At 42.0% G+C, this 13,572-nt stretch overlaps 1 protein-coding gene across 1 annotated transcript in view; it reads left to right on the forward strand.

Annotated features, from left to right (window-relative positions):
• The window catches only part of pkd1a (polycystic kidney disease 1a), a 111,157-nt gene that overhangs the window by 51,834 nt on the left and 45,751 nt on the right, over nucleotides 1-13,572 (forward strand). Inside the window, exons 13-19 of the mRNA XM_084716039.1 lie at nucleotides 1,630-1,892; nucleotides 3,081-3,461; nucleotides 4,210-4,692; nucleotides 5,528-5,659; nucleotides 7,608-7,783; nucleotides 10,211-10,341; nucleotides 10,519-13,136. Coding sequence (XP_084572165.1) covers nucleotides 1,630-1,892; nucleotides 3,081-3,461; nucleotides 4,210-4,692; nucleotides 5,528-5,659; nucleotides 7,608-7,783; nucleotides 10,211-10,341; nucleotides 10,519-13,136 — 4,184 coding nt within the window. The remainder of the gene's footprint in view (nucleotides 1-1,629; nucleotides 1,893-3,080; nucleotides 3,462-4,209; nucleotides 4,693-5,527; nucleotides 5,660-7,607; nucleotides 7,784-10,210; nucleotides 10,342-10,518; nucleotides 13,137-13,572) is intronic.

Genomic DNA, 13,572 nt, shown 5'->3' on the forward strand with positions numbered 1-13,572 from the left:
TATGACACGTTAACTACAACGCTGCACGGCACAGGGCACAAGAAATTGAAATGCTTTCAGTGTTTTTTTTGTGTGTGCCTGTCCACTGAGACAAAGCTGTGCAATAGACAGACTAGCAGAGAGCGGATGCACATGAAAGATGTGAGAAACAGAAATCCTCAGAGGGGCGAGCAGCTTTTTAAAGACACGAGAGCATGCTTTTCTGTGAAACTTTGATTTGGAATTTGTGAACGCAGCAGCAGGGGATGAGATGGTGGAGAATGAGATATTGAGATAATGCATCTGGGTTATTAATTACACAAAAAGCAGGTTTGCTCAACCCTATTCAGACATGCATATCAGCCTAGCACACTAATTATGTTCCCACTACAAATGCACACACACATTTACATTCAGATTCCACAAGTACTTTTGGACTTTTTGAGAGATTCTCGATTTCGTCTCTTTGGGTTATTGTTAGGTCAAGTAATTCATTTCTTTTATCTGCAGTTTGGCTCCATTATGCCTGTCAGATATTAAAGGGGTAGTTTGGATGATTTGATGTGGGGGTTTTATGAGGTACTTATGAATAGTCAGTTTATTAGCTACAGTAGATGGTGGTTGGCACAGCCCCAGTTAGGAGAAGTGCAGAGGAGTTCTAGCACAGAAGCTAAGCAATGGTAGCTTTTTTCCACTTTAAAAAGGTCCCCCTAAAAAAAAACAATGTCATTTTAAGTGAATGCTATTTTTAGAATATTTTCACTGCTTTATTTTGCCACCTGACAGCTATTTCTGACAGGTTGCTTCAGTTATATAAGCAAAATATTGTTCTCACCAAACCAACCAAACTCTATAGGCTAAATTAGTATTTTACCTCACAGAGCATGGGAGTTGCTGGTCCACTGCTGCTTCGATCTGTTTGTTTGTTTCTATTATTGCGTGGCTTCAGTTTGTTGAAAACACAGTTCAGATTCACGGAAATCACACAATAACACAAACCAACAGATCGAACCATTGATAGACCAGAAACTCCTGTGTTCTGCAAGGAAAAATTACTGATTTCTCCCATGGAGTTTGGTTGGTTGGTTTGGTTGGAGAGAGTGATATTTTGCTTATATAACAGCAGTTTCCTGTCACTGAATGCTGCCAGACAGCAAAGTAAAGAGGTGAAAATATTTTGAAATATAATGTACTTAAAATTATATTGTTTTTTTTGGTAGACCTCTTTTAATTGGCTAGAAGACTTTTTGTTGCTGACCCCGTCCACAGCAGTACATTGCTTAGCTTCAGTCCTGGTGCTCGTCGTCTGACTATGGATAATTACCTGATGCAAGCCCACATCAAATAACCCAAACTAACAATGAAAAATAAGCATTAAATTCTTCTACTCTTTATTATTTTATAATAAAAATGTTCAGTTTATCTACTTCTTATGCACTGTGACTTTATCAATCAAAAAGAAAATTCTGGTGGAAATTGAATACTTGTACTTTAGTAAATTGAAGTATTGAGTATTATAGGGTGCTTCTTTACTGAAGATCTCAATACTTCTTTTCCCACTAACTGCGTATATTTTACTTATTTCGTTTTCTGACCTGTGCTCTCCAGGTAAATAAATGATTAAAACTATATATATATATTGTTTTTTAGGTTGTGGAGGTCCATTGTGCTCTTCGGTGGCTGTTTGTGTCCCCAATGACACCAGGAACAATGATCCACCTTCTTGCCCACAACTCGAGCAGTGGTGTTCCTTCCAGCGCCGATGCCTGCCCCTCTCTAGTCCCTGCCAGCCGTCTTCCTGTCCTAACTGCACCCAGGCTCACCGCCTAACCCCCGGGGCTCTGAGGCCTCGGTACACTCTACAGAACGAGGTGGTCTTCACTCTACCAGCGGGACCAGCTGCACGTGTGCTGGTGAGAGGATTTACGTTTGCAAATATTTGTAGGGAGCCAGCTGGATAAGCAGTCAAAGGACCAGTGTGTAGGACTCAGTGGCATCTAGTGGTGAGCTTGTAGATTGCAAACACGTCTCACCCTTCCCTTCCAAGCCAGTGTTTGATTTGTCTCTTCTGGGCTTCTGTAAAAATTTGAGTTGTCACAATACCAAAGTTTTAAACTTTGATAAAATACTAGAGTATAAAAATGACACTTGATACCTCTTGGAAAAAAGTCCAAGGAGCATCAATTAACTTTTTTTTTTTTATTATTATTAACTTTTATCAACCACCTGGATGCAGCACTGGTGCAGTACAAGTCATTGAACGCTGTCTGGTTTTGCTGCAAGCCAAATTTCAGGCAGGACAATAATGACTGAACTGAACTGACCTTTTTTTATAGCTTCTGTACTTTTGATACCATAAATAACAGATATTGCATTGTTTTAAAGGAGAAATCTGTAATATATGTACTGTAATAAATTATAAAATTTATCATCAGAAATCAAGAAAACATTCCAAGTTGAAATACTTGCTTCTCTGACAGCAGTGGTACAGCCTCCTATGAAATTTATGTTCTGGCTCGGAATAACATTATAATGTTTTTGTTTGTCCATTTCATGCTAATGAGAGTTAAAATTAATGATTTATGCTGAATGTTTGCCGAATGAGTAAGTGTCTGTTTATGAGTCATAAGAAATCACTAATAATCTTTTAGAAGGAGTAAATATCTCGAACAGTTAAGTTGAGCAATATGTCTGGCAGGCAGTCATTGAGCTCTAACTCTAGAGTTTGTGTTTTCAGAGCAGTGGGATTTTGTTTTCAGGATAACCGTCTTAACTTTACATTGACAGACAATTGACAGTTGTGAACAGCTGATCAACTTATAGCGTAGGACTGGTCTTCACTTATTATTCTTAAATTACAGTGTTGCAACCTTAGTAGAAACATGGTGGTGCAACACTGCAGCGTCCTGTACTGCTGTCTGTGTAATTTAAGTATACTTATGAATATTATGTTTAATTTCTACCAATATATCTACATAAATAGTACACACTGGATTTTGAAGAGATGGCAGCAGATAAAGATTTGATTCAATAAACACAACAAAATTTTTAACGAACAATTTTACTTCTATCTTTTGCAACTTCTGTTCTGTTTCTTCCAGGTACAAGAACAAGTGGAGGACCTCCTGGTTTCCCGTGGTGATGTCATCGCCCTGCAGCACGACGCCGGCCCCGCCTCCCTTCTCCGCTGCCAGTCCTCCCCACAGTCACTATGGCGGCAGCCTGTCTTAGCCCTCAACCAGTCGGACTGGTTCTGGATCAACAACACCAGACAGTCAACAGACAGCTCAGCCGATCACGACAGCGACCCTCTGCCTGACCCGGAGCTTGACGTGAAGGCGCTGGTGGAGGACGGTGAGGGAGGCTGGCTGGAGGATGTTGTTTGCCCTGTCAGAGTGCTGTATGTGGGACACAGTGAGACTCAGCTGCAGGGAGCGCAGCTGTCCGCTGGTCTACCCCAACCTGGACTCTACAGCCTGCTGGTAAGACATCAAGGCTGTATGTCATGTCCCAGCATGCATCTGACAGCGACAAAAGATAATAGAGATGAAACACTGTGGAAATTCTGAAATCAACAGTATTATTTTGGTATAATCATAGTCAGGTGACATTTTTCTAAAACAACATGTAGCGACCAGCACTGTACACTAAAATTGAAATGTAATCAAAATGGCCAAGTGCAATATCCAAATCACTTTTTCACCGACACAAAACCATTTTCACCTGGTATTATAAAGTGATCTGTATCCAGTTGAGGAGAAACGCATGTTAATGGTGTAAAGGTGTAAAAGCTATGTGGTCAGAATGTGACCAGATCTGCCAGACCACATCTGGCAGTATTCTGAAGGTGCACTGTGTTCAGATCTTATGTAGATGCGAATACAATCCATACATCAATCTTGACTATTTATCCGGATGTTGATCACAGCTTAATACCAGTTGTAAATGGGGTGCAAGTTGCTGCTGCACCCACATCTGGGAGACTCTTTCCAACTTTGGGACGGTAATTAAATGCAGTTTTGGTGCTAATTAAAATTTGAAACAGTAATAAAAATTGTCTGGAATTTTGTCATGGTTTATTATAAAACTAGTTATCATTTCATCCGTACTCTATAGAGAGACTAATAAATAGAAATATACTATTTATTGCTACTTAAGTGTTTACTGTAGTGTATAAATTGCATATTTGTTTGTGTAATGTGTAACAAAATGTAACCTGATGAATTCTAGGTGACGTCTGCTGAACCATCATACCCAGCCTCAGCATCATGCCCGTTACGGGTGGTGCCTCCTCTGGGCCTGACGATCCTCCACCCGTCTCCCCGGAACGGCACCATCTACCTGCAGCCCAATGACACCCGACTGCTGCTCCGTGTCCAGTCCCGCTACGAGACGAAGGCCTCTTGCCGTGGCATTAACTGCAGTGTAACCTTCCAGCCCAGCTGTCCCACAGAGTTTTCTTCCAATCCGGCGCTCTGCCAGCCCGGCCCGGGCTCAGGGTCCAGGGTGGAGGCCGCAGAGCCCAGCCTGTACGCAGTGCTGCATCTGAGCCTGGGGGTTGAGGAGAAGAAGAATCCGGTGCATGTGGAGCTGGAGGCGCACAATAATGTGACGGAGGCCAGCCTGACTGTGGTCGTCCAGCTGGAGGAGCCGCTCAGAGGGCTGATTGTACAGCCGCACCCTGCGCACAGGGTGCTGATGGAGTCAGTCGTGGTGAGTGTGCGTCTGTGCTTATGTGTTGTTCTATTCAGAATTCAGATTTGATTTTGATACACATATTATAGTTTAGCATTTTTCATTATTTTATTTTAATTTTGGTTTTCAGTTCAATTTAGTTTCAGTAAGTTTCCAGAGTGGAGTTGCTTGTTTCAGTTTATTTTTTATAGTTCAAAAATGTTTAGTTTTAGTTTAGTTTTGTTCGTTTCAGTATTAGTTTTTTATAATAGGGGGATATTTGTCAGGGGAAAGATATAAGAAGTTGAAAACAGGCTTTACGCTACAAACACAAAACTTTCTGAACACAAGTGACTCCCAGCCTCGGTAAACATAAGCACTAATGCCTCCTGATGCTTGTTGTGTTAACAACTTTAATCAAATTGACTATGACTAAAATTAAATACATTTTCTGTACATTTTTTCTATTTTAGTTTTATAAGTGCACAATATCATTTCAGTTTTTTGTAGTCTAGTTTTTATAAACTAAAATGTTTTTTTTTTTTCACACCAAGTTCCAGTTTTTAATTTTAGTTCAAGGTAGAATCAGTAGAAAGATGGGTGATTGTTGTGACATCAGAGTTTTGGGTTAGTAAAGCATCCCAAGCACAGCAAAATAATGAGAAATATAGGCAGAGCACGGGGTCTCTGCACATACACAACCACACATTTACAGTGGGTCATTGGTGATAATTGAAAGATTGTATGTGTATATGAGTCTATACATTGTTTTTTATGGAAATGTTGCATATTATGCCTTTAACTATAATAACCTTGATGCACTTTTTCATCATGTCTTGACATGTTTAACTGTATATCTTTGTGTGTGTTTTAGAGCTACACAGCATCAGTGCATGAAGGCACCAATCCCACATTTAAATGGACAGTGGATGACAAGCCGTACTTCACGTATTATAACACTGTCCTCAATGTCATCTACCAGCACGCTGCCGTCTACAAGCTCACAGTGAGTCTCTGTTACGTGTTACATTCATGTCAGTGTATTAGTTGTCTTAATTAAATGCATATGTGACAGGTTTGTTTGGGATATCCAGTTTTTTAAATGAAGATTTGGGTGGTTTAACTGCAGGGTTTATTGTTAGTAAAGTGTTTCACAAACAGCTTCAGACAATCTACCTGTGAAAAATAGTGTGAAATGAAATTTATTTCACAAGCCAGCCTGAATATCCTTTGACTTTGTAATGCAGTTTCCTTCATACATATGTTAGAATTAGTTGGCACAACTGTCTCTGTATTATTATTAAATCAGCTTGAACATGATCATTTTTGTTCCTGGAGACTAGGTCTGCAACTAACAATTATTTTCACAATTGATTAAGTAATCTGCTGACTATTATGTTGAATAATTGTTTGTGTGTAAATGTCAGAAAACTGTGGAAAATGGCCTTCATAGTTTGCCAGAGCTCAACTTGACATTTTCATCGTTAACAGAGTCCTATTCAACTTATTATCATGGACAATTAAGAAAAATATCATATATTCATATTAAATAAACAGTTAACTCCAAAATCAAAAATACATATTTTTCCTCTTACCTGTAGTGCTCCTTATCCATCGTCATTGTTTGGTTGAGAGTCTCAGAGTTTTGGTGATATCTGCCGTAGAAATGTCTGCCCTCTCTGGAATATAATGAAACTAGATGTGCTCTTTTCTTTCTGCAGTAGACTCTACTGGCACCACTGTCTTTCTTCTAGAAAGAAAAAAGTTCCTATATGACATTGCTCACAACAAGTCTGTGGATTTCTGGGTCATGCTTTCTGGAAATAGACACTGGTTTTGAATTTTTCAGATGTATTTTCTACCACTTTGAGCACCACAAGCTGAGTACCATTTAGTCATTCAATCAATCAAACTTTGTTTGTATGCACCTTTCATACAGGTTAATGCAATTCAAAGTGCTTAAGAGATGACTGACAAACTGACAATAAGTCAGAACAAGTGAAAACTGCAAGAGAGTGAAATAAAAAATATATACTTAATTTGTCAAATAAAACTGTTGACAATAATATACAATGGAATAGATTTAAAAGCAGTATTAATATAATATATAATTTAGAGACAAAACAACATAAAAATAATAAAACTTCTAAAAAAAGATAAAAACAAAACAGTAGTGATAATAAAATAACAGATAATGTTGAATAAAATAAAGTAAAATTGAATAATATTAATATAATATAATAAAATCAACATAATAGATAAATCAAAAGCCAAAGGTTTTAGTCCTGCATTTAAGTTCCTTTGTGTTCCAGAGAAGGCAGACATCTCTGTGGTTGATGTCTCCAAACTCTGCACACCAGAACTATGTAGATGGATAAATTGTGCCACAGGTGAGAGGAAAAAGCAACTGGAACTAGTACATTTTTATCACACTGGCTTGAATGATCACTGATTTAATACAGTGGTTTTCATACTGGGTCCTGTAAAGAGTCCTCAGCAAAAGGAGGTATAGAATATTTATTTATCATAGTCTTTTAGCCATTAGTCCTGCCAGATTGGTGGTCTGTGGTCTGATGTGCATCTGTTCTGAGGTCAGTGGCAGACTCAGACTGTCTGAGGGGCAAGGATGAAAAGATAAGGCCACCAACTGTATGCGGCATATCACATTTTGCCATTGAGCTCTATAGACAACACTTAATCATGTTTTATCTACCTTAGGGGCAAAAACGGCACTTTTGCTGCTTTTTTTCAAACATGGGCCCACCCAAAAGTTTGGGAACCCCTGGTTTTATCTCTGAGACCTTCACAGGTCACAGAATGTGTTTGGACATATGATTGCACCTCATAGTGTTGAGTCATAGTTAAAGCTAACATACTGGACACAAGACACAAGACTTCAGCTTCTCAACAGCTGGTCTGCAACCGCCCGACTCATCGTGTGGTATCTCTTCCAGGTGACGGCCATGAACCATGTCAGCACCCTCACGGAGCATTTCAGCGTGACTGTAGACCGGCTGCAGCCCATGGCCAACCTTACAGTGAAGGGCGTACCAGATGTGGTCCCTCAGGGCTCCACCCAGACTCTCACCACCTCTGTGCTCGTCGACATGTCTGTGGCCGCTACCTTCAGGTATGAGTGGGTGGATGGATGGATGGATGGATGGATGGATGGATGGATGGATGGATGGATGGATGGATGGATAGATGGATAGATGGACTGCCTCTGTAATGCTCTCTGTGGGTTACAGACACTAAATCTTCTAAGGGTGCTGACAAGAAACCACACAGGGGGTACAAAAAACCCTTATAGAAGACTTCCTGAAGGATTTCAGCAATCCTTGAAGAATTCTTTCTTTCAGTGGAACCATCAGTGTTATACAAAAAGGGTTTCTTCACAAGAAAAGTAGAACCTCAGCCACTCAGGAAGAACCCTTGTTTCTTGGAGTGTAGATTGGCCTAGAGAGTTTAAAGGCTGAGTGACACCACAGCGCATCTGTTTGTGTTTGACAGCTCTTTTTTCTTCTCCTCTATTGGCCTCTCTGTCTTTCTCTTTGCTCTTTTTTCTGTTTTTGTCTTCTTGTGCGCCATAACAGCACTGCAGCAATCATACCATGCAGATCCTTGGATTTATAACCATGTGGTTAGAGCGGATTGCTGACAAGAATTTTCCCCTCTGCTCGGCTATTTCCCCTGTACTTTTTTCTCCTTTTTCTTCCACTCTTTCTCTTCTACTCTTTTCTCTCCCTCCCTCTTTCACATTCCCACTCTCCCAACTGTGGCGCACTCTTTCACTTAGTTTCCCTCCACTCTCACCATTCTTGGTCCAGAGAGGCTTCCTGAGTTTTGAGTTTCCACTTCTCCTCGTCCAAACCCTCTATTGCCTCGTCAGAGAAGATTCCCACTTTCCAGTGACTGTGAGAGTGTGAGTGTGTGTGTGTGTGTGTGTGTGTGTGTGTGTGTGTGTGTGTGTGTGTGTGTGTGTGTGTCTGTGTGTGTGTGTGTGTGTGTGTGTCTGTGTGAATGGAAACAATTATCAGTGCCTCTATTCATCTAAGCTCTATGTATTTCTTTTAAGCCCAGTTCAGACCAAAGTTTCATGATGAGACAAAACAGTTTTGGAACATTTCAAGGAAAAGGCATAGCAGTGTGTACTGGCCTGTCTCAGCTCGAATCAAGCTGGCTGACAGCATTTTAAAACATAAGGCGTGTCACCTGTTTCAACAGCCAATCAGCTTGTACCAAAGTCAGCTGGTCAAGTCAGTTACAAACTGTGAGGAATAGCGGCGTTTGGGACAGAAGAAAGAGAGAATCACCTCATCAGTATGTCTGAGGAATAGCCGTGTCTGTGATACAAGCTTTAGGCCACATTCAGAATGACTGAATGTGGTTATTTGTACTGAGATCATAACTACTGTGAGACAATATATATATAACAATATAAATAACATTTTATTTCTGATTCACTGGCTTTGCATGCAAATTTTGATCAGTACAAGAAATAATTCTGCAACAAGTCACTCACAATCACTGTGCTCATTTATCTTCTAGATGAGAAATCTGTGATATATTTACTGTAATAAATCATACGTAAATGACTATGATGTGTCACTGGAGATCAAGGAAACATGTTAAGTTGAAATACTCGCTACTTTGGCAGCAACGCTACAGCCATTTGTTTGCTTGTTTCACGTTAATTAAAATTCAACTTCATGTCAAATGTCCACCGAGTAGATGCTTAGAACGGTTGAATTGAGCAATATTCAGAGTCTGTCAGGCAGTGAGACAGCCAGTCACTTAACTCAATCTCCAGAGTGTGCATTTTCAGAGCAGCGGGCTTTTGTTTTCAGGATAACAGGCTTAACTTTACATTGACAGACAACTGACAGTTATAAACAGCTGATCGACTTACAGTAGACTCGTCGTCGCTTGTTATTTACGACGTTGGCTCGTCCTGCACTCCTGCAGCCTGCCTGAGCTTGCCCAAGTCTGGGAGGGGGGCGGTGGAACGACTCTTCAACCATAGACAATTTATTAAACAGGATTTCAATACAATCTATGGCTCCAACTCACTGCTCACTACTATTTTTTGCACATGCAATTGCTACATATTGCTCCTTTGACAAATTCTATTCATCTATAAAAAAAACAAAAAACAGATTGAACGATTGATGTAAGATACTAATTTGGGTTTGGACATGGCCTTTCTGTCCACTGTCAAAAGCTCGTATTGGTGACTTCTCCTTTCAGTTGGTCCCTGGCACTGTATAGTATCTGCCCTCTGCTCCTAATGCTAGGAAGGGTTACATGCAGAGGTTGATTTTGACTTCACAGTTGTACTGCGTATGCTTGTATGATAACATTAAAGTTGGTCTTTACCTTGATGGAGATGACACACTGTCTTGTCCAGCCTTATTGGTGTAAATTGGCAGGTTTACAGAACTTTGCAGGCCACAGTGTTGCAAGGAGCTGCAAGTTTCAACTCACCTTGTCGCAAATCTTTGGTCTGAACTTTAAAGCCATCTTTTCCTGGTTCTACATTGTCTCTGTTATGCTGCAGATGGTCGTTTGGTGATGGTGGATATAAGGAGTTTGAGTACAAGCCTCCCTACTCCTCCTCCCTCGTCTGCCCAGAGTCGCCCAATCAGGTCCTCCTAAGCAACAATGTCACCTATATCTACTCTCAGCCAGGTATCTCCTTATCAGCAGTACCAGCACACAGTCTTGACTAATGGGGCAGCGACCAATTTAGTTTGACTTTGTTTCAAACTACCCAAGGTTAAAACATTTTAAGGTGGTGCATAGATAATGTCAGATGGCTAATTTCACCTCTTTTTCCTTCTCTGTTTCTTCCCTCTTTCGGTACAGGAATATACACAGCGCTGGTGTCAGTGTCCAATCGTTATGAAAACATCAGTCAGAGCATCAACATGAGTGTCTACAGCATCCTCACTCGTGTCGACATACAGACAGAGCCACGGCTCCTCCTCACAGGCAAAACGGCTGATTTTGAGGCTCATCCACTGCCCTCGCCCTATGGCATTCACTACGACTGGCAGTTTGGAGATGGTTCTGCCCCGCTGCAAGGTCGCCGCGTGGCGCACACTTATGCACAGAGTGGTGTCTTTAATGTCTGCGTGTCGGTAAATAACACCATCAGCTTTACAGAAGTCTGTGACGAGATGTTTGTATATGAGGAGATTGAAGATTTAACAGCTGAAAGTTCCTCTCCTACAGAGCTTCACAGTCCCACTGAAGTGTGGGCACGTCTCGCGTCAGGTAATAACATCACATGGACATTCTCCATGGGCGATGGGAAAATCTACACAACATCTGAACCTCATGTGTCACACAGCTATATCAAAGATGGCAACTACACGGTGAATGTGACCGCCATGAATGCTGTGAGCTCTGGCTGGACAATCCTGCCAGTCCAGGTGTTCGTCTTTCAAGTTGTGAGGATGGAGCCGTCTGGGTGTGTCCAAGAGCGGACCCCTGTCAACTTTCAGGCCTGGGTCTCTGGTAATGCATCAGCTCATCTTTACGAATGGAGCTTTGGGGATGGAACAAACAAGACGCTCCATGGTAACCCCAGAATCTCGCACACCTATTGGACGAGTGGGAGCTACCACCTCTCTCTGCTGCTTTCCAGTGGGGTTAACAAAGCCACCAAGGCCAACTTCTTCAACTGGGTGTGCGTGCAGCCTGCTTTAACCAACATCAGCCTTACCCTCGAGAAATCGCAATATGCTGTCGGAGAGGAGATCCGGTTCCAGGCCAAAGCTGAGCCAGAATCTAACTACAGCTATCAGTGGGACTTTGGCAGAGAGGAAGACCCTGTTCTCATCCGTGGTTCTGGAAATTATATGACAACATATAAAAACCCGGATCATTACATGGTGACAGTCATTGCCTTCAATAACATCTCCACCAGTAACACCAGCATTATGATTGATGTTCTGATGCCCATAGGACCGATTGTTATTCAACATAACGGCACTAAGTACAATAACTTGACCCTTAGAGCACCGTACACTTTCACAACATCTTCCTTGGCTTCCGATGTCACTTACGTCTGGAACTTTGGGGATGGAAATTTGCTTACAGGCCAGAATATCTTCCACACCTACAACATCTCGGGAAACTACAATGTTACACTGACAGCATCCAACCCAGTTAGTAGGAATCACACCACTTTACCCGTTGCTGTGCTTGCACCAATCACTGGGTTGACTGTCAACGCCAGCTTGATAAACGTCCCTCTTAATGCCTCAGTCCACTTTGAGGCCCAGATGGAGGAGGGAGATGGTGTCCGTTTCTCTTGGATCTTGTGTGACCGCTGCACCCCAATCCCAGGGACCCACACCATGTTCTACACCTTCCGCTCTGTTGGCACGTTCAACATCATTGTGACAGCGGAGAACGACGTAGGGACAACACAAGCAAGTATCTTCCTGTTTGTCCAACGTGAGCTGGAGGGGCTACAGATTTTAGCAGACGAGGAGTTCGGAGGAGGAGGCACAGGATTGGACGGTTGTTACTTTGCTACAAATCATGTCCTCCACCTTCAAGCGGGACTAAAGGAAGGAACCAACATGACATTTACTTGGAACCTCATCAGAGAGCTAGACCCTGCCAGTTCAAGTTTCAACATAAGCGGTAAGATGGTGGAGGTGAACTTCTCCACGCCAGGGCCATGTGAGGTCTTTCTCCAGGCAGCCAACCTCCTGGGCCAGCTGTCGGTCAACAGAACCATCCACTTCCTGGAACCAGCAAGAGCAGAGCACCTGCAGATCAGCGAAAACCCAGTTGCAGTCAATGCTCTGACTAACCTGACAGTACTGGCTACCGAAGGCTCAGACCTGCAGTACCGCTGGTCAGTGAATGAGGAGGCTCTGCAGTGGGAAAAACCCTGGAAGGTCCACACCTTCATCAGTCCTGGTCTAAAGCTTGTGAGTGTAGAGGTCTTCAATGAAGTTAGCTCAGTGGTTGTGTCAGGGATTGTCAGTGTCCAGGAAGTCATTTCTGGCCTGAGATTCACAGCAACCAATGTGACAGAGCAGAGTTATGTAGCAACAGGCGTCAGCGTCTGGCTTCAGGGTGAGGTACTGACAGGAACCAATGTGACTTGGACATGGCAGCTGGAAGGAAGGACAGAAACAGGAAAGAAAACTTCTCTGATTTTCCAAGAGCCAAAAACAGCCATTGTTACCCTGAATGCCACCAATGATATCAGCGGACAAGTGGTTTCCAGAGAGTTCTTTGTGCAGGACAAAATTCAAGGGTTGGAGCTGAGGGCAAGTAAAAAGTTTGCAGCAGTCGGTGAGAAAGTGGAGTTCACCATTTCTATGACAGCAGGCTCGGACGTTCGTCTCATCCTCAGCATCAGCGGAGATGCCACAGTCATCCCTCAACCCAACCAAACCTACATCCACACATTCAGCAGGGTGGATACATACATGGTGAATCTCACTGCTCACAACCAGGTAAAGTCAAAGGAGACTGATTGCATATGTGTAATACAGATGGTTTGGTTGGTCAGTTTTTAACCGTTATGATACAGTGGAAACTTCTTACAGTGATCCCCCCCTCCACAGCTAATCATGCGTACTACTGGACCTATTAGCCAAATTTTTTTGTGCACATTCATGACTTTTTGTTGAATATTTCAACAGCTTTGAAAAAATGTTTTTTTTTTTATGCCAAAGATAGTCATGGCCACAGGCATTATGTGTGTGGGTCATCCCATTCTTGTGAACATGGTCTTGCAAGAACGCCTTGAGCGTATTTATTCAAACTTCAAACGTCCACTTAGACTTGAGAATCAATCTTGAGAACCATTCCACTTTCTTAAATACAATATCACAGAAATGTCTGGAGGGAAGTTCTTCAAATTTGGTACAAACCTCCTCTTGGACTCAC

The sequence above is a fragment of the Lutjanus erythropterus genome, chromosome 3 (genome assembly GCF_056507025.1).
Source record: "Lutjanus erythropterus isolate fLutEry1 chromosome 3, fLutEry1.hap2, whole genome shotgun sequence".
NCBI classification, from domain to species: Eukaryota; Metazoa; Chordata; class Actinopteri; order Lutjaniformes; family Lutjanidae; genus Lutjanus; species Lutjanus erythropterus.